This window comes from Hemitrygon akajei, chromosome 30, assembly GCF_048418815.1.
Source record: "Hemitrygon akajei chromosome 30, sHemAka1.3, whole genome shotgun sequence".
Lineage (NCBI taxonomy): Eukaryota > Metazoa > Chordata > Chondrichthyes > Myliobatiformes > Dasyatidae > Hemitrygon > Hemitrygon akajei.
In genome coordinates, this window is record NC_133153.1 from 37,080,609 (window position 1) to 37,103,150 (window position 22,542).

The window sequence follows — 22,542 nt, forward strand, 5'->3', positions numbered from 1 at the left end:
GAACATTAGAGGTGAACACAACATCAAGGCCCTCACCTGTGAGTCGGCTGGTGTGGTATACTGCTTCCGGTGCTCCCGCTGTGGCCTTTTATATATTGGTGAGACTTGACGCAGACTGGGAGACCATTTCGCTGAACACCTACGCTCTGTCCACCAGAGAAAGCAGGATCTCCCAGTGGCCACACATTTTAGTTCCACGTCCATTCTGATACGTCTATCCATGGCCTCCTCTACTGTCAAGATGAAGCCACACTCAGGTTGGAGGAACAACACCTTATATACTGGCTGGGTAGCCTCCAACCTGATGGCATGAACATTGACTTATATAATTTCTGTTAATGCCCCTCCTCTCCTTCTTACCCCATCCCTGATATATTCAGTTTTTTTCCCCCTCTTTTTTTTTCTCTCTCTCTGCCCATCATTCTGCCTGTTCTCCATCTCCCTCTGGTGCTCCCCTCCCCCTTTCTTTCTCCCTAGGTCTCCCGTCCCATGATCCTTTCCCTTCTCTAGCTCTGTATCCCTTTTGCCAATCACCTTTCCGGCTCTCAGCTTCACCCCACCCCCTCAGGTCTTCTCCTATCATTTCACAATTCCCCCTCCCCCTCCGACTTTCAAATCTCTTACTATCTTTCCTTTCAGTTAGTCCTGACGAAGGGTCTCGGCCCGAAAAGTGCTTCTTCCTACAGATGCTGCCTGGCCTGCTTTGTTCCACCAGCATTTTGTGTGTGTTGCATCAAGGTCTAAAGGACCTGTCCCTTGGGGTACTGTTCTATGCTCTACGGTCATTCTCCCCTAACACTTGTCGCAGGTTGAATGGTCTTTCATTCCCATTTCTGGATCTGCTGCTTTATCAAAGCAGCAAGAAGGGTAACCAGAGGCCATGGAAGGGAGGCTGGTGTCTGTGATTTGCTGGGCTGTGTCCAGAACTCTGTAGTTTCCTGCAGTAGCGGGCAAAGCAGTTGCCATACCAAGCCGTGATGCTTTGTACAGTGATTCAATGAAAATTGGTGAGGGTCAAAAGGGATGTGCCAAATTTCTTTAGCTTAAAAACTTTTGTGAAATAATAACTTTGTCACTTTTTTTCACATTATTCTCCAATTCCAATTTCTTGCATGGTCACTTTACCTATCTGTCTTCCATTGACTCTTAGACTCCTTACTGCTCACTAACCCACCTATCAGATCAGTTATATAATCTTTGTCTTATAACATGAAATTTGTTGTTTTATGGCATCAGTACAGTGCAAAGTCATAAACGTTACTATAAATTAGATAAAGCAAGTTCAAAATAACTTTTATTATCAAAGTATATATATGACACCATATAAAACCCTGAAATTCATTTTCTTGTGCGTAAGTAAAATGGAGCTTAAAAAAGGAATAATTAGGTAGTAAATTATAAACACAAGAGATTATTCAGATGATAGAAATCCAGAGCAACAGACACAAGATGTTGAGGGAACTCAAGAGGTCAGGCAGCATCTATGGAAATAAATAAACAGTTGACATTAAGAGCCGAGATCTGAGGTGGTGTTTCATGGGGTTGTGGACTGTTCAGAAATCTGATGGTGGAGGAAAAAGATAGATAGATAGATAGATACTTTATTCATCCCCATGGGGAAATTCAACTTTTTCCCAATGTCCCATACACTTGTTGTAGCAAAACTGATTACATACAATACTTAACTCAGTAAAAAAAAATATGATATGCATCTAAATCACTATCTCAAAAAGCATTAATAATAGCTTTTAAAAAGTTCTTAAGTCCTGGCGGTAGAATTGTAAAGCCTAATGGCATTGGGGAGTATTGACCTCTTCATCCTGTCTGAGGAGCATTGCATCGATAGTAACCTGTCGCTGAAACTGCTTCTCTGTCTCTGGATGGTGCTATGTAGAGGATGTTCAGAGTTATCCATAATTGACCGTAGCCTACTCAGCGCCCTTCGCTCAGCTACCGATGTTAAACTCTCCAGTCCTTTGCCCACGACAGAGCCCGCCTTCCTTACCAGCTTATTAAGACGTGAGGCGTCCCTCTTCTTAATGCTTCCTCCCCAACACGCCACCACAAAGAAGAAGGCGCTCTCCACAACTGACCTATAGAACATCTTCAGCATCTCACTACAGACATTGAATGACGCCAACCTTCTTAGGAAGTACAGTCGACTCTGTGCCTTCCTGCACAAGGCATCTGTGTTGGCAGACACAGATATGTACAGACACTGTGTATGAATTGCTAAGCATATTCTTTCATCAAGGTCATTGTTACAGATTGTAAAAGGTATAGGAGCCAGCCCTGATCCTTGTGAAATACTGCCAGCTATTCAGAATCACTTTTAATATCACTGGCCTGTGTCATGAAATTTGTTGTCTTTGTGGCAGCAGTACATTGCAATACATTATAATAGAAAAAATGTGAATTACAGTAAATATATATTAAATAGTTACATTAATTAAGTACTGTAGTGCTAAAATAGGTGGTAATCATGGGTTGAATGTCCATTCAAAAATCTGATGGCAGAGGGGAAGAGCTGTTCCTGAATCATTGAGTGTGTGGCTTCAGGCTCCTGTATCTCCACCCTGATGGTAGCAACGAGAGGAGGGCACGTTCTGGGTGGTGGGTGTCCGTAATGATGGATGCTGCCTTTTAGAAGCATCACTACTTGTAGAGGTCTTGTCTGCTACGGAGGCTAGAGCCCATGATGGAGCTGACTGAGTTCACAACTTTCTGCAGCTTCTTTTGATCCTGTGCGGTAACACCCCCATCCCCCAACACCAGACAGTGATGCAGCCAACTAGAGTGCCCTCCACCATACATCTGTAAAAGTTTGTGAGCGTCTTTGATGATGTAACAAATCTCAGACCCCTAATGAAATATAGCCAATGCCTTCTTTGTAGCTGCATTGATATATTGAACCCAGAATAGATCCTCAGAGATGTCGACATCCAGGAATTTGATATTGCTCAATCTTTCCACTTCTGATCCACAGTCAGTTCTATGGTCTTACTGAGTGCAAGGTTGTTGCTGCAACACTGCTCAACTATATCTTGCTCCTGCACGTCTTCTCGTCACCATCTGAAATTCCGTCAACAATAGTTGTGTTGTTGGCAAATTTAAGCACACATCTTTGAGATAATCCAGTGTTGATTGTTAGCGGAGTGGAAATGTTATTTCCAATCCTTGTGACACACCAGTCAGAAGGTAACCCATTTATCCTGTGTCTCTATGCTGTTTTCTGTTGTTTGTGATACAGAGAGTCTACCCTTCTCACCTAGAGCAACACACAAAGTGGAGGAACCCAGCAGGCTGGTCAGCACCTGTGGTTCCACTTCCATAGATGCTGCCTCTCCTGATGGTTTCCTCCAGCTTTTTGTGTGCATTCTTCAAGATTTCCCTCACCCAGAGTACCTTATTGGGCGGAGGACAAAAAGTAGAAAATAAATTAACACAAAATGCAGGAAACACTCAGTAATTCAGGCAGCATCTCAAAGTCAAAGTACACATCCGTCACCATATACTACTTTGAGATTCATTTCCATGTGGTTATCGGCAAGAAATCCATTGTAGCAGCACAGTAGTGTAGCGGTTATCACAACACTTCACACTACAGGTGACCCGGGTTCAATTCTTGCCACTGCCTGGGAGGAGTTTGAACGTTCTCTCTGCGACGTGTCGATTTCCTCCAGGTACTCCAGTTCCCTTCCACAGTCCAAAGACATACCTACTGATTGGTAAGTTAATTAGTTGAAAATTGTCAGGTGATTAGGCTAGGATTAAATCATGGTTTGCTGGGCAGCACTGCTGGAAGGGCTCAATCAATAAATTAACTTATGAAAAATTACACATAAACAAAAACTGCAAACAACTAATGTGTAAAAGAAAACAAAAATAAATAATAAAGTTCAAAGTAAATGTTGTTATCAAAATACATGTATGTAACCATATACTACCCTGAGATTCATTTTCTTGTGGGCATACTCAATAAATATATAGACTAGTAACTATAACAGAATCAATGCAAGGCCACCCAATTAGGATGTTCAACTGGAGTGCTGAAGACAATACACTGTGGAAATACAAGAAGAAAGAAATAATAATAATAAAAAACAACAATTATACCAGTGTCTAAGAAGAATAGTGTGGGCTGCCTTAATGACTATCGCCCAGTAGCACTCACATCGACAGTGATGAAATGCTTTCAGAGGTTGGCCATGAATAGACTGAACTCCTGCCTCAGCAAGGACCTGGACCCATTGCAGTTTGCCTAATGCCACAATAGGTCAACAGCAGACGCAATCTCACTGGCTCTCCACACGGCTTTAGACCAACTGGACAACACAAACACCTATGTCAGGATGCTGCTCATCAACTACAGCTCAGCATTTAACACCATCATTCCCACAATCCTGTTTGAGAAGTTGCAGAACCTGGGCCTCTGTAATTGGATCCTCGACTTCCTAACCGGAAGATCACACTTTGTGTAGATTGGTGATTACATATCCTCCTCTCTGACGATCAACATTGGCACACCTCAGGGGTGTGTGCTTAGCCCACTGCTCTACTCTCTATACACACATGACTGTGTGGCTAGGCATAGCTCAAATACCATCTATACATTTACTGACAATACAACCATTGTTGGTAGAGTCTCAGGTGGTGATGAGAGGACTAACAGGAGTGAGAAATGCCAACTAGTGGAGTTGTGTCGCAGCAACTACCTGGCACTCAATGTCAGTAAGACAAAAGAGCTGATTGTGGACTTCAGGAAGAGTAAGATGAAGGAACACATACCAATCCTCATAGAGGGATCAGAAGTGGAGAGAGTGAGCAGTTTCAAGTTCCTGGGTGTCAAGATTTCTGAGAATCTAACCTGGTCCCAACATATCGATGTAGTTATAAAGAAGGCAAGACAGCAGTTACACTTTATTAGGAGTTTGAAGAGATTTTGCATGTCAACAAATACACTCAAAAACTTCTATAGTTGTCCCATGGAGAACATTCTGACAGGCTGCATCACTGTCTGGTATGGAGGGGCTACTGCACAGCACCGAAAGAAGCTGCAGAGGGTTGTAAATTCAGTCAGCTCCATCTTGGGTACTAGCCTACAGGGTACCCAGGACATCTTTAGGGAGCGGGGTCTCAGAAACGCAGCGTCCATTATCAAGGACCTCCAGCGCCCAGGGCATGCCCTTTTCTCACTGTTACCATCAGGTAGGAGGTACAGAAGCCTGAAGGCACACACTCAGCGATTCAGGAACAGCTTCTTCCCCTCTGCCATCCGATTCCTAAATGGACATTGGATCTTTGGACACTACCTCATTTTTTTTAAATATACATTATTTCTGTTTTTGCATATTTTTTAATCTATTCAACATATGTAATTGATTTATTTGTTTATTATTTTTAAATTTTATTTATTACTTTTCTGCTGCATTATGTATTGCATTGAACTGCTGCTGCCAAGTTAATAAATTTCACGTCACATGCCGTTGATAATAAACCTGACTCTGATTCCAATAAATAATAAATATTGAGAACATGAGATGAAGAGTCCTTGAAAGTGAGTCCATTGGTTCTGGGAACACTTCAATGATGGGGCAAGTGAAGTTATCTCCTTTGGTTCAAGAGCCTGCTGGTTGAGGGGTAACAACAGTTCCTGAACCTGATGGTGCAGAACATGAGTTGTAGAGTCCTTGAAAGTGGGTCTGTAGGTTGTGGGATCCGTTCATTATTGAGGTGAGTTAAGTTAATCATGCTGCTTCAGGATTCTGATGATTGTAGAACCATAGAACATTACAGCACAGAAACAGGCCTTTTGGCCCTTCTTGGCTGTGCCAAACCATTTTTCTGCCTAGTCTCACTGACCTGCACCTGGGCCATATCCCACCAAACCCCTCTCATCCATATACCAGTCCAAGTTTTTCTTAAATGTCAAAAGTGAGCCCGCATTCACCACTTCATCTGGCAGCTCATTCCACACTCCCACCACTCTTTGCGTGAAGAAGCCCCCCCCCCATGTTCCCTTTAAACTTTTCCCCCTTCACCCTTAACCCATGACCTCTGGTTTTTTTCTCCCCTAGCCTCAGTGGAAAAAGCCTGCTTGTATTCACTCTATCTATACCCATTATAATTTTATACACCTCTATCAAATCACCCCTCATTCTCCTACATTCCAGGGAATAAAGTCCTAACCTATTCAACCTTTCTCTGTAACTCAGTTTCTCAAGTCCCGGCAACATCCTTGTAAAACTTCTCTGCACTCTTTCAACCTTATTAATATCCTTCCTGTAATTAGGTGACCAAAACTGCACACAATACTCCAAATTCGGTTTCACCAATTGTAGGGTAATAACTGTTCCTGAACCTGGTGGCATAGGACCACCAGAGAAATCATTCTAATGATCGTCAGGAGCTTAAAACTCTCCACAGATATCACATTATATAAGTCAGTGATAATAAACGGAATTCTGAACCGCTGGGTGTTTCCAGCATTCCCTGTTTAAATGTCAGATATTCAGCGTCTGCGATTTTTTTTGACGTTAATCTCAGATTGCCGGCGTCTTTCTTACGTTTGACAGATATCAGCTGACTGGAGTTGGCACATGTCGAGGGCAGATTCAAACGGGAGAGGGCGTTCCGAACGGACCAAGTGTGGCAGCGGAGAGGGTGTTCCCTGCACTGAGGGACAAGAAGCAAGCTGAAAGCATGCGAAAGGCTTCCCCGAGCTTCCCCCGACTGCTTCCAGGAAGAGAGTGGACGAGCCCAGTGTATCCAGCCAGGCGGCGTTAAAGACGGTGTGAGCTGCGAGCGGGGTGGCAAATTCCTCGGTCACATCTGCTGCGGATGTGCCCCCTGGGTCGGGATTTTGCAAGTGCAAAAAAATAAACCGTCATTAGAACAGGGGAACCGGCGTCTGGTGCACAGGGGAAGTGACAGAGGCAACTCTACCATGCGGAAACGGCAGCAGCAACCTCTACAAGCTCCCTTCTTCCTGCCCAGGTTCGTTGTTATATTTGTTTTTTTTTAAAGAGTCCGACAGAGTGGTTTCAAGCCATTTCCAGCCCACACTACTCTTGCATGTGGGTCCGTTTTTCATTGATCTTTCGTGCGAGTCGCTCACAAGAGGGGCAGCTGATTCCTCGCCAATATTTTGCACAGATGGCATACAGCATTCTCATATTCGCCACCAGCTGCCCGGCGCGGAGTGTTTGATCCCCGGCGGGGGCGACGGGTTGATTTTATCTCACTGCAAACTTTGTTTGGAACTTTGGTTTGGTCTGGTGTCCCCCCCCCCCCCCCCCCCCGGCGCTCGGGTTGTGCAAAGAATATCTTAAATTTGTTATTATTAGTTATTATATGTGCTAAAATTGACATGTTGCTGATGTTGGGCAATCGCGCTTGGTTTGATGTACTGGTTCAGGTCTTGGCGAAAGGAGGTTACTTTGGTAATTTGTCACAGTGCTTCCCTGTCACTCTATTTTACAGGAGTTCAACACTCCGGTCCCATTAAAGTAACCGGAGAACAGCCGGGTCCTCAAGTATGCATGGATGCACTCGCACTCACACACACACACACACACACACACACACACACACACACACACACACACACACACACACAGACAATTATCACACACACGCACTCACACACACACAGACAACTCTCTCACTCTCACACACACACTCACAGACAATTAAGAACATAAGAGATAGGAGCAGGAGTAGGCCAATCGGCCCCTCAAGCCTGCTCCGCCATTCAAAAAGATCATGGCTGATCCAATCTTAACTCTAGTTTTCACCGAATCCCACAAGGCAAAGTGCCAACCAACAGGGCACCATGCCGCCCATTTTATTTTATTATTCATCCCGCCCAAACCCATGTGATCACCCGGGGGAAAAAAACCGAGTTGCCAATTGAGGAGAAAAAATCTGGAAAATTCCTCTCCGACCCATCCAGGCTATCGAAAACTGGTCCAGGAGATCAGATGGCTGATCTAAACCTAGCCTCATGTCCACTTACCTGCTCGCTCACCGTATCCCCTAATGCCATTTTTATCCAGGAAAATGTCTATCTCTGATTTGAATTTGTTGAGTGTAGTAGCTTCCACAGCTCTCTGGGGCAGTAAATTCCACAGCCCCACTACCCTCTGAGTGAAGAAATTTCTCCGCATCTCAGTCCTGGAATGGCATCCCCTTATTTTAAGACTATGCCCCCTAGTCCTAGTTTCACCCATCATTGGGAACATTCTCCCCGCATCCACCCGATCAAGCCCCTTCACAATCTTATATGTTTCAATAAGATCGCCTCTCATTCTTCGGAACTCCAATGAGTAGAGTCCTAATCTACTCAACCTCTCATCATACATCAACCCACCCATCCCCGGAATTAACCTAGTGAACCTTCTCTGCACTGCCTCGAGAGCCAGTATGTCCTTTCTTAAATATGGACACCAGAACTGCACGCAGTACTCCAGGTGTGGTCTCACCAATACCCGGTACAACTGCAGTAAGACCTCCCTGTTCTTATACTCCATCACACACACAGACAACTATCACATACACACACACTCACAGACAACTCTCTCTCACTCTCTCACACACACACACACTCACAGACAACTCTCTCACTCACACACACACACACAGACAACTATCACATATACACACACACTCACAGACAACTCTCTCTCACACACACACACTCACAGACAACTCTCACTCTCACACACACACACAGACAACTCTCTCACTCTCTCACACACACACAGACAACTCTCTCACTCACACACACACTCACAGACAACTATCACACACTCACAGACAATTATCACACACACACAACTATCACATACATACACACACAGACAACTCTCTCACTCTCACACACACTCACAGACACACACACACAACTATCACATACACACACACTCACAGACAACTCTCTCACTCTCACACACACAGACAACTATCACATATACACACACACTCACAGATAACTCTCTCTCACTATCACACACACACACACACACTCACAGACAACTCTCACTCACATACACACTCACAGACAACTATCACACAAACACACTCACAGACAAATCTCTCACTCTCACACACGCAGATAACTATCACATACACACACTCAACTATCACACACACACAGAGTCAGACAACTCTCTCACTCTCACACACACACACTCACAGACAACTCTCACACACACACAGACAACTATCACACACACACACAACTAACACATACGGACAACTATCACATACACTCTCACAGACAACTATCTCTCACTCTCACACAGACAACTATCACATACACATACACATACACACCCACTCAGACAACACACACACTCTCTCTCTCTCTCACATAACATTTGGGTGCACTGACTGGTGATCAGAAACCTTGACAGTTTTTCCTTCCAATATTCCTCCTTCCAGCTGAAGCATTAGACAAGTAGTGGTTTGTAAAGGATCAAACTCTGAACTAGATGCTGCCAAAACTAATCTCCCTTGTATATGTTAGTTTAGTCACCAATTTGATAGCATGGTGCCAATAAATGTCTTGTTTCACCAAAAAGAATTGTTCCACATCTTAGTTTTTCAGAGAGAGCACATTTTGCAGAGTTGTCAATTACAATGGTCTTATCCACTTGCACAGCACAATATAATTTTACCCCCTTCGACAACCGCTGCTGTTAGAGTAATCAGGATACCCTGAATCTGAGTGTCGGTGAAACTGACCACCTCTTGAATTATCACAAGCATTGTAACAATGTTGAGGCTTCTTTAAAACATATACTGTATAGTCATTCTGTTCCCTTGGAACAAGTATACATCTACACCAGTACTCGCTGTGCTCTGTTCCAGGTTGGATTAGTCGGGTGGGGGGAGGTGTGGGAAGACAGAAAGGAGGTTGACCTGTACAGATTAAAGTTTACTACACCAACACCAATCTCTCTCTTCATTCTGTCTCTCTTTGGCACCTTATAATTGGCATTTTTTCCAGCTTTCTATCTGGGCTTACAAATAGGCATTCTTATTCTAAGATGGATGCTGTTAAATCATCGCCTTGCATTGGACGCAACAATCAACCAATAACAGTTTTTAACTATATCGCCCTATTATTTGAAAATATCCACTCCTGATCAGGCAAATTTAGAAGTTCAGTAAAGAAACTAGCATAATCAAAGACCCCTCCCATTCTGGACATTCACACTTCTCCCTTCTCCTTATCAGGCAGAGGATAGAAAAGCCTGAAAGCACGTATCTTCAGGCTTAAGAGTAGCTTCTTCTTCAACTGTTATCAGACTCTTGTACAATAAGATGGACTCTTGACCTCACAATCCACCTCGTTATGATCTTGCACCTTATCATTTACCCGCACTGACCATATTCAGTAGTTTTTACCCTTTATTCTGCCTTGTTACTGTTTTACCTTATTCTACCTCAATGCACTGTGTAATGATCTGATCTGTACAAACAGTATGCAAGACAATATTTTTGTTGTATCTTGGCAGATGTGTCAACAATAAACCAACATCAATATGTAAAGTCCTGTAGAGATTTTTGAAGAAATGAATAAGAATCAGTGTTTGTTAAATTCATCCTTAGGATTTAGACTTTGCTGACAAGCTCCGCACGGTGTAATATAATATTTTCAGCTACTCCATATGGATAGACAACTGATTAACAATATACCCCGATTCAGATTCATTTATTTATCACATGTACAGTGAAATAAGGTTTTTGTGGTAACGACCAACACAATCTGAAGATGTGTTGAGGGTGGCACACAGGTGCTGCCACGCATTCCCGCATCAATATAGCATGCCCACGGTGCTCGGCAGAGCAACCAAACAACAACAGCAAAACAAGCCTCGCTCCTCCCTACCGCCCACACACACACAGAGTCCTCAAACCCCAGACAGGCTGTCTCCAGGGTCAGCAATAGGCTTTGACTTCCCCATTCTCAGGGTTCTGGCCGTCAATTTCCGGACATCTGATTGACCTTTGGACTTTGATCTTCAGTGTCCATCCCAGGACTCGCCAGTGATGACAAATGTGTGCTAGCCATCTTCTCCATTTGGATAGCACCCAGGACGATATGCACTGTTCAATTAGTAATTATCACCTTCTCACTCCATCCAGCGGCAGGACTTTAGTGGCCTACCCATGGAATGAACCTCAGTAACTTCCTGAAGTTCCTCAGTTGGTACTCCCCAGAGCAGATGGTCATTGCCTAGTACAGGGGTTCCCAACCTTTTTTATGGCATGGACCCCTATCATCAACCAAGGGGGTCCAGGGACCCCAGATAGGGAACCCCTGGTCTAGAAGATCAAGGACAGTGGTTGCCATGTCCTCAAGTTCCACACCATTCCTGAGGTACTCCGCCATTCCTCTGAAACTCCCACGAACAAAAATATGGCTGTAGCAATATTTTAAAAAGTATCTATAGCCAAGCAACTACGCTGGGGAAGATATTGCTCAGTTCCATCAATGCCCATATGTGGAAAATATCTGTAAGCATTAGATAATTGCTTGTGTAAACTTGATCAAAGTCTTTAGGGGTCAATGAGTTCTATGCTTTGAAACTTCTCTCTAGACTTGAATGATAACAACATAGCATTATTGTGACCAATATGTCATAGAACTCTGATCTCAAACCTCCGCTGCCTTGCAGATACACCCACTCACGAGGAAGGCTCCGGGAGTAAACCCCGAGGGAAATAATCCGGAGCTGGAGGCCCTAAGGCTGTCCCGCGTTGAGTTCAATGCTGAATGGCAATTCCTGCGATGCCGCTGGCACCAAACTCTATCAGTCGCCGCCGTTCCTTTGGGTTCATCAGATCCATGGAGAGTAGGACCTGCTGCATGAGCAACAGCTTGTTCTCCATATTGTACTGCCCAGCCTTGTTATCTAGACAGCTAGGATGAAATGTCCATGGTCAACCCTGACCCAGAGAGGCCTCACTATGCCATAGTCACAGAGAACTACAGCGCAGAAGCAGGCCGTTCGGCCCATCTGATCCATGCCTAACTATTATTCTTGCACACTGGGACCATAGCCCCCCATACCCCTCACTTCCTTGTACCTATCCAAACTTCTCTTCGATGTTGAAATCAAACCCCCCCATCCGCCACTTCTGCTGGCACCTCATGCCACACTCACACCACGTTCTGAGTGAAGAAATTCCCCCTCATGTTTCACCATTCACCCTTAACCTGTGACCTCCAGTTCTAGCCTCACCCAATCTCAGTGGGGGGGGGGGGGAAGTCTGCTTGCATTTACCCTATCTGTACCCCTCATAACAGAGTTAATTGTGCCCGGGGAAACTAGAAGAAAAAGGGAAGGGGAGGAGGGTTACAAACACCAGTGACTGACTGCACCTTTCCCAACCTCCTTCCCCTCACAAGCTCAGGAATAAATGCTAAGCCTCACTTTATTTCACAACAACCACACCAGACCTGCCCAAGTAGCAATTTCAGCGGCACTTTAATCCCCAGCCCACAAGAGGAATGGCTGATTCCCCTAACCGATGACAGAGTAACTCCAGGGCTTCATTCTACCAGTGGATAAACTGCTCTGTTATCAGTTATAACCCTTGCCAACATTACTGATCAAAACTCAGATTAAACTCACTTGCAGCAAATGCCCAGGATCGGTAAGCGTGACAGGATGGTGACAAGTTCATCTTTATGATGTAAGCAGTAGTAATGAGATTTTTATCATGTGACTACTAAAATGAAGGAGGCAATGTCTTACCCGGGAGCTGGACGTCACATCATAATTAGTCGCTGATAATGCATCAGAATCAGATTTATTAATGTTGACATGTGTTGGTTTGTAGCAGCAGTACAATGAAAGACATAAACATTGCACGTGGTAGGAGGCATGGACAGAGTTGGCACCCGTTTCTCAGGACTGAAACGGCTAACAAGAGAGGGTACAATGTTATGGTGATCGTAGGAGAGAATAGGGGGGAGATTTCAGAGGTAGGTTTTTTACACAGAGGTTGAGTGCATGGAACACACTGCCAGGAGTGTTGGTAGAGGCAGATACACTGGAGACATTTAGATAGGTACATGGATTAAAGAAAAATAGAGGGCTAGTTCAATTTCAATTTTAATTGTCATTCATTTATACAACAATGCCCATGAATGCAGCCAAACAAAACAGCATTCCTCCGGGGCCAAGGTGCAGAACAGAGTGCCAACAGTCATACGCAACACAAGAACATGTAGCACATACAATTATGACAGCAGTAAACATACAGTCACACAAAAAGTAATACAGCCCCAAGTCCGAGTGTCATGTCCAGTAGATTGGTGGTGCAGGGGACGTTGTCAGCAAGGACAAGCCCGCAGCAGTCCGATCACCGCCTGCTTGTACAGCCACAGACCCATGCGATTCAGCTTGTCTTTCACCGAGCCAACACTAGAGGGCAGCACCAACAGGCGGGCCCAGAACCCAACCAGGTCACCACACCACACCACCTCAGGCATCTCCTCCCCAGGCAGCTGTAACTAGTAACTAAACAGAATGGGGACCTAGTATGCTCTCTTCTTCTTCGGTTGTCCATCGGAATCTGATGACGACATCCACTCCTTTAACGGTGAGATCTTTGATGACTATACAGTCCTATCCTGGACCCACAAGTTCTATTGCAGGTGTGACATGTATATGTGGTAGTGGTGATGGCTATCCTGGCTCTCTTCTGCTGTCTTCTGGTTGTTCTTTCCATCTCCAGAATACGAACCCCCATCCCTACAAAGCTGTTGCCAAGTGTTACGGTCAGCAGCAACATCCTCCAGGTCCTCAGGTCTGATCTTGCAACACACACACACACACACACACACACACACACACACACACACACACACACACACACACACACACACACACACACACACACACACACACACACACACACACACACACACACACACACACACACACACACACACCCCAGCGGTCTCACTAATGAATCAGGGACCTGGATTTGCACTATTCTACATTACCAATGTCCTACAGGGTCTTGCGATCACAAGAAAGGTGTCCAAGACAATCGCTCACTCCATGTGTTTAAAGTTATACACCGCCTTCGTGCACTGACTCCGGAGCCTTCCTGTAGCAGTCCGCACCAAGTCCAGCTCCTCCACTCTCAAGCAACTCACTGATGGGGTGGACCTGCAGCACTTGATGTTCTTAATAAGCAGCAGTTCCTTGCAAGCGTGAAAAGGTGTAAAGGATGAACATGTATACCTGGAGTGGCCGCTGCGTCCCGAGTGCACTACTGGCTATGTGGGAGGGAAGCTTTAGATTGATCTTGGAGTACGTAGGCTCAACATCGTGGTGTACTGTGCTGTTCTATGTTCTATTTACAGTGCGGAAGAGAAATGGCATGGCCGTGCTCATAGGTTCATGGACCATTCAGAAATCAGGCAGAGTAGCTGTTCTTAAAATTTTGTGTCTTGAGGCTGCTGTACCTACACCCTGATGGTAGTAGTGAAAGAGGGCATGTCTCAGATGGTGACGGTCCAAGATGTACTCCACTCCCTGGGCTTCTGTTTTCTTATTTAATGAGATACAGGGCGGAATAGGCCCTTTGAGCCACGGCACCTCAGAATCCCGCAATTATAATCCCGCGATTATAATCCTAGTCTAATCACGGGACAATTTACAATGCCCAATTAACCTACCAACCGTACGTCTTTGGACTGTGGGAGGAAACCGGAGCTCCCGGAGGAAACCCACATGTGGTCACGGAGAGAACGTACAAACTCCTCACAGGCAGCAGCTGGATTTGAACCCGGGTCGCTGGACTGTAAAGCGTTGTGCTAACCACCATGCTACCGTGTGCTGTTGTTGAAGCTCTCTGTCCATGTACTCTAGTTTCTATAGTAACCAAAGCAGTGAGTGACCGCGGTGGCAGTTCAGCTACGAGCAATCTGCCGGAGGAACTCAGTGGGTTGAGGAGCATCTCTGGATGAGACAGATTATTGACAGTTCAGGCTAAAACCTTATGTCAGGACACTCTTTACCACAACAAGAAGTCAGTTTCTGGCTTCTGTGCCCTTCCTTTCCAGTCCTGGTGAAGAATCTCCACCTGCAATGTTGATTGTTTATTCCTCTCTATAGATGCTGCCTGGCCCACTGGTTCCTCCAGCATTTTGTGCATGTTGTGACTGTTCGGCCCAGCTGGTTGAGAGGCAGGGTGTGAGTGGGTGGTTCGCTGGTGACCCAGGAAGGGGGAAAATGTCCAAACACCTGATACAAGAAGTACACAGGCTTCCCTCACCTCCTCTGGAGGGTTCTCCGACAAAGAGAGTTGGATCTCCGCAATGGCCAGTCTTAAAGTGATTGGGTGAGGATGTGTTGGACGCTGTAGCGTAGTGGTTAGCACAATGCTGTTACAGCACCGGCTGTAAGAGGAGGGTTGAATTTCCGCCATGGTCTGTACGGAGTTTTACGTTATCCCCGTGACCGCGTGGGTTTTCTCAGGGTGCTCCAGTTTCCTCCCACAGTCCAAAGACATACAGTAAACTGTGGGCACACTATGCTGGCACTGGAAGCATGTCAACACTTGTGGGCTGCCCAGCACAATCCTCACTGATTTCATTTGAAGCAGACAACCCATTCCACTGTATATTTTGATGTACATGTGACTAATAAAGCCAAACTTTAATTTCTTTCTTCCTGCCCATAGCGTCTCGTGCACCACTGACCTTCACTGTCTGAATAGTGCCAGGCTACATAGCAGTACGGAGAGAACTGAATGGTCTCAGGATCTAAGGGCCAGACTCACAATCTGAGGAGAAAGATTCTATGTACATTATTCATGCTGCAAATGGCTATTGAAATCTAACACCAATCCGCGCTTTCTTTTAACATCTAAACCTTTGTAACGTTCTCCAGCTGTGACAGTGGGTTAGACTCTTAATATGTCAACAGTTTGTGGGGTTCATGTTCCATGTCAGAATCAGAAACTCTGTCTCGAATATGCAATTTGCCTTTTTAAAAACTTGTGAATCCTGAGTTCACATTCTGTTTATGTGACTATCCACAAACCCTAATATTTTAGTCAGAAGATAGACATCTGTTAATCTCGAGAGACCGTGGATTTGTGCCTTTGAAAGTTTCCAGGGCGCAGGCCTGGGCAGGGTTGTATGGGAGTTGCCCATGCTGCAAGTCTCCCCTCTCCACTCCACCAATGTTGTCCAAGGGAAGGGCAAGGGCCAATACAGCTTGGCACTGGTGTCGCCGCAGAGCAATGTGTGGTTAAGTGCCTTGCTCAAGGACACAACACGCTGCCTTAGCTGAGGCTCGAACTAGCAACCTTCAACTTTCCAGTCCTGACTTGAACCACACGCTAACACAGTCAGATATCGTGTCTGATTTTCCATAGATGGTAGGACACAAACTCAAAAACATTTCAGGTCTGGGATGAGTATACTTCCAACATGCCTTGTATTTCCTCAACTTTGGAAGTTTTATGAAGTGGAGATAGAAAGATTTAGAGTGGTGAGGTGGAGATGCGTCTCTACCATAGGAGGTGTAAGTCACTCATTCCTTCCACTAGCCTGCAGGTCACCCTTGGACAAGATGTAGAACCTGCTGAGCCCCCCCGATCAGGGTCACATGAAGCCATGGGAGCAGGTGGTGGATGCCCATATGAGCAGCCGGTGCCTGCCACGTCTGGGTTTGCGACCACTGACCAGGCAGACAATCATCCATTTTGTAAAGACAGTACCCAGAGGAAGGCAATGGCGAACCACTTCTGCAGAAAAAGTTTCCAAAAACAATCATAGTCATGGATAAGACCATGATCACCAGGGTCAAACGACACGGCGCAAAATGATGATAGAAAGATTAGCTTTATTTGTCAGATATACTTTGAAACATACAGTGAAGTGTGTTGTTTGTGTCGACAACCAACATAGTCCGAGGATGTGCTGGGGGCAGTCCGCAAGTGTCATCACACTTCTGGTGTTAACATAGCATGCTCACAATTTATTAACCCTAACCCGTATGTCTTTGCAATGTGGAAATCCACACGGTCGTGGGGAGAAAGTACAGACTTCTTACAGACGGTGGCTAGAATTGAACCCCAATCTTCAGATTTCTGGTGCTGTAAAGCATTACACTAACCACTATGTTACCACAGTAGCATGCAGTGTTAGCTTCCCCACATTTTACCAGGGACAGAATCTAGTATTGGACTCCCGTTGATTGGGTGGGTATTTCGCAGCTAGATTTCAGTAGCGTAAGTGGATCATGTTTTTTTTTTAAAGGACATGGTTGGTTTACTGTAAGTTCCACTTCTTTGTGCTTTCAAGGAATGCAGGAAAGGAGCCAGAGAACCTGGATAAAAAGCCTCATTTTCACTTGGATCTTTGGTTTTACTTCACGGTGCAAAACTGGATCCTGGATTTTGGTCGCCCAATTGCAATGGTAAGTGGTGGATCTCTGAATGGGGAAAGGGGAAAGGTTCATTCCTGAAATTGGGAAGACTGAGAGCTGACCTGAGACTCTTCAGTGTTATAGAAGGCATGAAGTTGTGGAGGAATTGCCCACTGGAGACCCATCAATATAGGACAGTGTGGTAAAAATCCCCAAAAGGCCATAAGACATAGGAGCAGAATTAACCCATTCAGCCCATCCAAGTTGCTCTGCCATTCAATCATGGCTGATTTATTTTCCTTCTCATTCCCAATCCTTCTCCCTGTAACGTTTCACACCCTTACTAATTGAGTACCTATCAAAGTTCAAAGTATATTTATTATCAAAGTACATACACAATCTACAACCTGGAATTCACCTTCTCCACAGGCGAACAACGACCATGGAACCAACCCATTCAAAGAAAGACATCAATATCAAATCGCCCTCCCCCGTACAAAAAATGTCACAAATGGCAATGAATAAGCATAGAGTATGGGACCACGAAAGGCGTATTTCAGTATAGTTCAGCTCAGCGTTTGTCATCTGCAGACATTCCCAATTCAAAAATCACCCAAAAGTAGCAACAAAAAAAGAGTGACCCGAACTAGAACGAGAAATAGAACACATTGTAAAAACTGAATTGGAGTCTAAATCTCCAATCCACATTGATTAAACTTTGCTCCTGCCACATCCGCCAACATCATCGATGGAGCGAGAGATCACTCGAACACAAGTACCTGCCCTCGGGAGCAGCGAGCGAGAGACTGCCACACGCAGATACTTTCCCCGGCAGCAGCGAGCGAGAGGCTGGTAGACGGTGCTGAACCCTCACTCCCCTCCACACCCACCTCGATGATTTCAATCTTCTCAGTCCTTTAATTGGCAAAAGATGGAATCATTCCTGTGCCCCATCTCCAAGCTTCCCTGACGGCATGCCGCATGGTTTGGTCACAACCTCGAGGAACCCTCTCAGAGACAGTAACGCACCAGATCACCCAATCGGCCCAAAATCGCACCGCCAGAATGTAGTTTACAGGCTCTAACAGAAGTAGAACCATTTCTGAAATAAAAAGAAGCTGTAAAGGAAGTGAAAATACCCAATGGCTAAGTCTGTGGAAAAGAATTCCACAGATTCTCCATGTTCTGGCTAAAGAAGTTTCTCCTCATCTCTGTTCTAAAGGGACTTCTCTGTGAACTTAAGGCCATTTATACCTCTGCGTCAAATCTATGCTGTAGGCACCGCGTACCCTATGCCATAGGGTGACATGCACCTCCCCAAAAAAGTAACTCGCGCATCGCGGCGACGCAGACTGCAACAACTGTGATTGGTCCGCTTGGTAGCATCGCATTTCTGGTTGCTTCTTCTCCGCCATGTCTGCACACCGATGGGAAATAGATGAACCAAATCGTCAAATCTACCTGCCGACATGTGAAAATGTTTGAAATGCATTTCCTCATCTATGTCTCTCACAAAGAAACTCAACACAGTGGCAAAGAAACCCCACCGCCAACTAGCGTTTTGGCGCACACCAACGCATGTTTGCTACGGCGTAGAACCTACACAGAAGTGTAAATCAGCCTTTAGACTCCCCCGCTAAAGGAAATATCCTCTCCATATCCACTCTATCGTTCAATATTAAACAAGTTTCCATGAGATCCTCCCTCATTCTTCTAAACACTAGTGAGTACAGCCCCAGAGCCATCAAATGCTCCTCGTATGTTAACCCAATGCCAGACTCACCCAGGGTGTTGTCTGAAGTCCCGGTGTTTTGGCCGTGACTGTGAAACAGATGAAGATGGTCATACAGCTGCACTCCTTGTCATTTCTCTTGCAGCCTTTGTTGAAGATGTTGATCTTGGGTGGTTCGAACCTCATGCTGGCATTGAGCTGGATAAAGTTGCCAGACTTTTAGCCACGTGGGTTATGACCAAAGGAAAAATTACCAGAGTTGTTTAGCATTCTAGTGCAAGGGAGTTTATTAAGTGCGTAAAAAATCAAACTTACAAACATTTGCAAAAAAAGTGAAAGGAAACTGCCAATATTTACAAAGAGATATCTACCAGAAAACAGAATAATAGCTTCATTGTTCAGTGTGAACTCCTGTCAGTCTCTTTCTCTCTCTCTCTCTCTCTCTCTCTCTCTCTCTCTCTCTCTCTCCCCCTCTCTCTCCCCCTCTCTCTCCCCCTCTCTCTCCCCCTCTCTCTCCCCCTCTCTCTCCCCCTCTCTCTCTCCCCCCTCTCTCTCCCCCTCTCTCTCCCCCCCTCTCTCCCCCCTCTCTCCCCCCCTCTCTCCCCTCCTCTCTCCCCCCCTCTCTCCCCCCCTCTCCCCCCCTCTCTCCCCCCCTCTCTCCCCCCCTCTCTCCCCCCCTCTCTCCCCCCCTCTCCCCCCCCTCTCCCCCCCTCTCCCCCCCCTCTCCCCCCCTCTCCCCCCCCTCTCCCCCCTCTCCCCCCCTCTCTCCCCCCTCTCTCCCCCCTCTCTCTCCCCCCTCTCCCCCCTCCCCTCTCCTTCTCTCCCTCTATCTCCCTCTCTCTCCCTCTCTCTCCCCCTTTATAGGCACCAGTACGTGCCATTTTTAATTACCAACAAGTTAACTTAAAACTACACATGAATCAGAATATGATGCACCCCACAATGTGATTACAATCATATTACAAAATGAACAGAAGTATCTACCTTAAATACAGTATACAAACAACATATTAACATTTACACATCCCCGTTACCAAAAAAGCAGAATATTCTGCTGTGTATGAGGGGAAAGGCACCGTAAAGCCAACCCCAGCACATCACCTCAATTAGGACCCAATATACCAGGGAAGATACTGCGTACACAGTCGCAGCACTGTGTGTGTGTGTGTGTGTGTGTGTGTGTGTGTGTGTGTGTGTGTGTGTGTGTGTGTGTGTGTGTGTGTGTGTGTGTGTGTGTGTGTGTGTGTGTGTGTGTGTGTGTGTGTGTGTGTGTGTGTGTGTGTTGCATTTACCAAATGTTCTCCATCACAAAGACCATAATTTGTTGGCGCTGCCCGTGGCAAATCCAGTGGAAATGTATTTTACCCAGGGGCTGAAGAGAATTTGATACTTGCTTCTACAGAGAACCTAAGCAAATCCGATCAGGAGTAAGCCACTGCTCCTACAAATAAGATCAGGAGCAAGCCTGCCCCACTACTCAATGTGAACAGAATCAAATCAGGATTATTATCTCTGACATACGTCATGAAATCTGTCGTTTTGCAGCAGCAATACAGTTCAAGACATTAAGTTGCTCTAAGTTACAATAAATATTAAAAATAAGTAAATAAATAGTGCAGAAAGACAGCAAAGTAGGGAGGTAGTGTTCATGGGTTCATAGTCCTTTCAGAAGTCTGATGATGGACGGGAAGAAGCTGTTCCTAAAACATTGAGTGTATGTCCTCAGGTTCCCATACCTCCTGGTGGTAATAATGTGAAGAGGGTATGTCCCAGATGGTGTGGGTACCCTAATGGTGGATGCAGCCTGCCTTAAGCATTGCCTTTTGAAGGTCCTCGATGGCCGAGCTGATATTGACGCAATATTGGAAGGGAGGGGAGAGCATTTAATGTGCAGTTTATAATTTCGATTATTGTTTACCAGAACTAATTTGACCAGGACTGCCCTGTGCTTCTTCCCAGATTATCCTTCCTCTGGAATGGTTTCCACTAAATAAGCCGAGTGTTGGTGATTATTTCCACATGGCCTACAATGTCATCACTCCATTCCTGCTGCTGAAGGTAAGGCCTTTGCTGTAAGTTGTAGAACATGGAATATTACAGCACGCTTCGGCCCGCAATGTTGTGCATCAACATGGTGAGAAGGAGCCAGAGAATTCGTGCAGTCTGTATCTGACAGTGCAGTGACCCAGACTGCACAGAGTCTGATGTTCTCTCTGTGAATTTCTGCCTAGATCCCATAGGCATCGGGTAGATCAATTGGCCATTGTAAATTACCTTGTAAAGGGAAAGGAAAGTAGGGTGAGTTGATGAATCAGAATCAGGTTTATTATCACCGGCATGTGACGTGAAGTTTGTTAACTTAGCAGCAGCAGTTCAATGCAATACATAATCTAGCAGAGAAAAAAATAATAAATAAAATAAAATAATAATAATAAATAAACAAGTAAATCAATTACATATATTGAATAAAAACGTACAAAAAAACAGAAATACTGTATATTTTTTAAAAAGTGAGGTAGTGTTCAAGGGTTCAAAGTCCATTTAGAAATTGGATGGCGAGGGAAAGAAGCTGTTCCTGAAACACTGAGTGTGTGCCTTCAGGCTTCTGTACCTCCTACCTGATGGTAACAGTGAGAAAAGGGCATGCCCTGGGTGCTGGAGGTCCTTAATAATGGACGCCGCCTTGCTGAGACACTACTCCTTGAAGATGTCCTGGGTACTTTGTAGACTAGTGCCCAAGATGGAGCTGACTAGATTTACAACCTTCTGCAGCTTCTTTCGGTGCTGTGCAATAGCCCCTCCATACCAGACAGTGAGGCAGCCTGTCAGAATGCTCTCCATGGTACATCTATAGACGTTTTTGAGTGTATTTGTTGACATGCAAAATCTCTTCAAACTCCTAATAAAGTGTAGCTGCTGTCTTGCCTTCTTTATAACTACATCAAAATGTCGGGACCACATTAGATCCTCAGAGATCTTGACACACAGGAACTTGAAACTGCTCACTCTCTCCACTTCTGATCCCTCTATGAGGACTGGTATGTGTTCCTTCGTCTTACCCTTCCTGAAGTCCACAATCAGTTCTTCTGACGTTGAGTGTCAGGTTGTTGCTGTGGCACCACTCCACTAGTTGGCATATCTCACTCCTGTACGCCCTCTCATCACCACCTGAGATTCTACTGACAATGGTTGTATCGTCAGCAAATTTATAGATGGTATTTGAGCTATGCCTAGCCACACAGTCATATGTGTATATAGAGAGTAGAGCAGTAGGCTAAGCACACACCCCTGAGGTGCGTCAGTGTTGATCGTCAGCGAGGAGGATTTGTTATCACTAATCAACACAGAGTGTGGTCTTCCGGTTAGGAAGTCGAGGGTCCAATTGCAGAAGGAGATACAGAG

The 22,542-nt window shown here is 45.3% G+C and overlaps 1 protein-coding gene across 4 annotated transcripts in view; it reads left to right on the top strand.

Moving 5' to 3' along the window:
* Positions 1 to 22,542, top strand: part of LOC140718629 (ceroid-lipofuscinosis neuronal protein 6 homolog) — a 43,670-nt gene that overhangs the window by 1,343 nt on the left and 19,785 nt on the right. For 3 of the 4 annotated variants that reach the window (XM_073032618.1, XM_073032617.1, XM_073032619.1), the window contains exons 2-4: positions 6,576 to 6,996; positions 17,345 to 17,459; positions 21,100 to 21,198. In XM_073032618.1, coding sequence (XP_072888719.1) covers positions 6,947 to 6,996; positions 17,345 to 17,459; positions 21,100 to 21,198 — 264 coding nt within the window. In that variant the 5' untranslated portion in view covers positions 6,576 to 6,946. The remainder of the gene's footprint in view (positions 1 to 6,575; positions 6,997 to 17,344; positions 17,460 to 21,099; positions 21,199 to 22,542) is intronic. The other variant, XM_073032620.1, reaches the window with a different exon arrangement.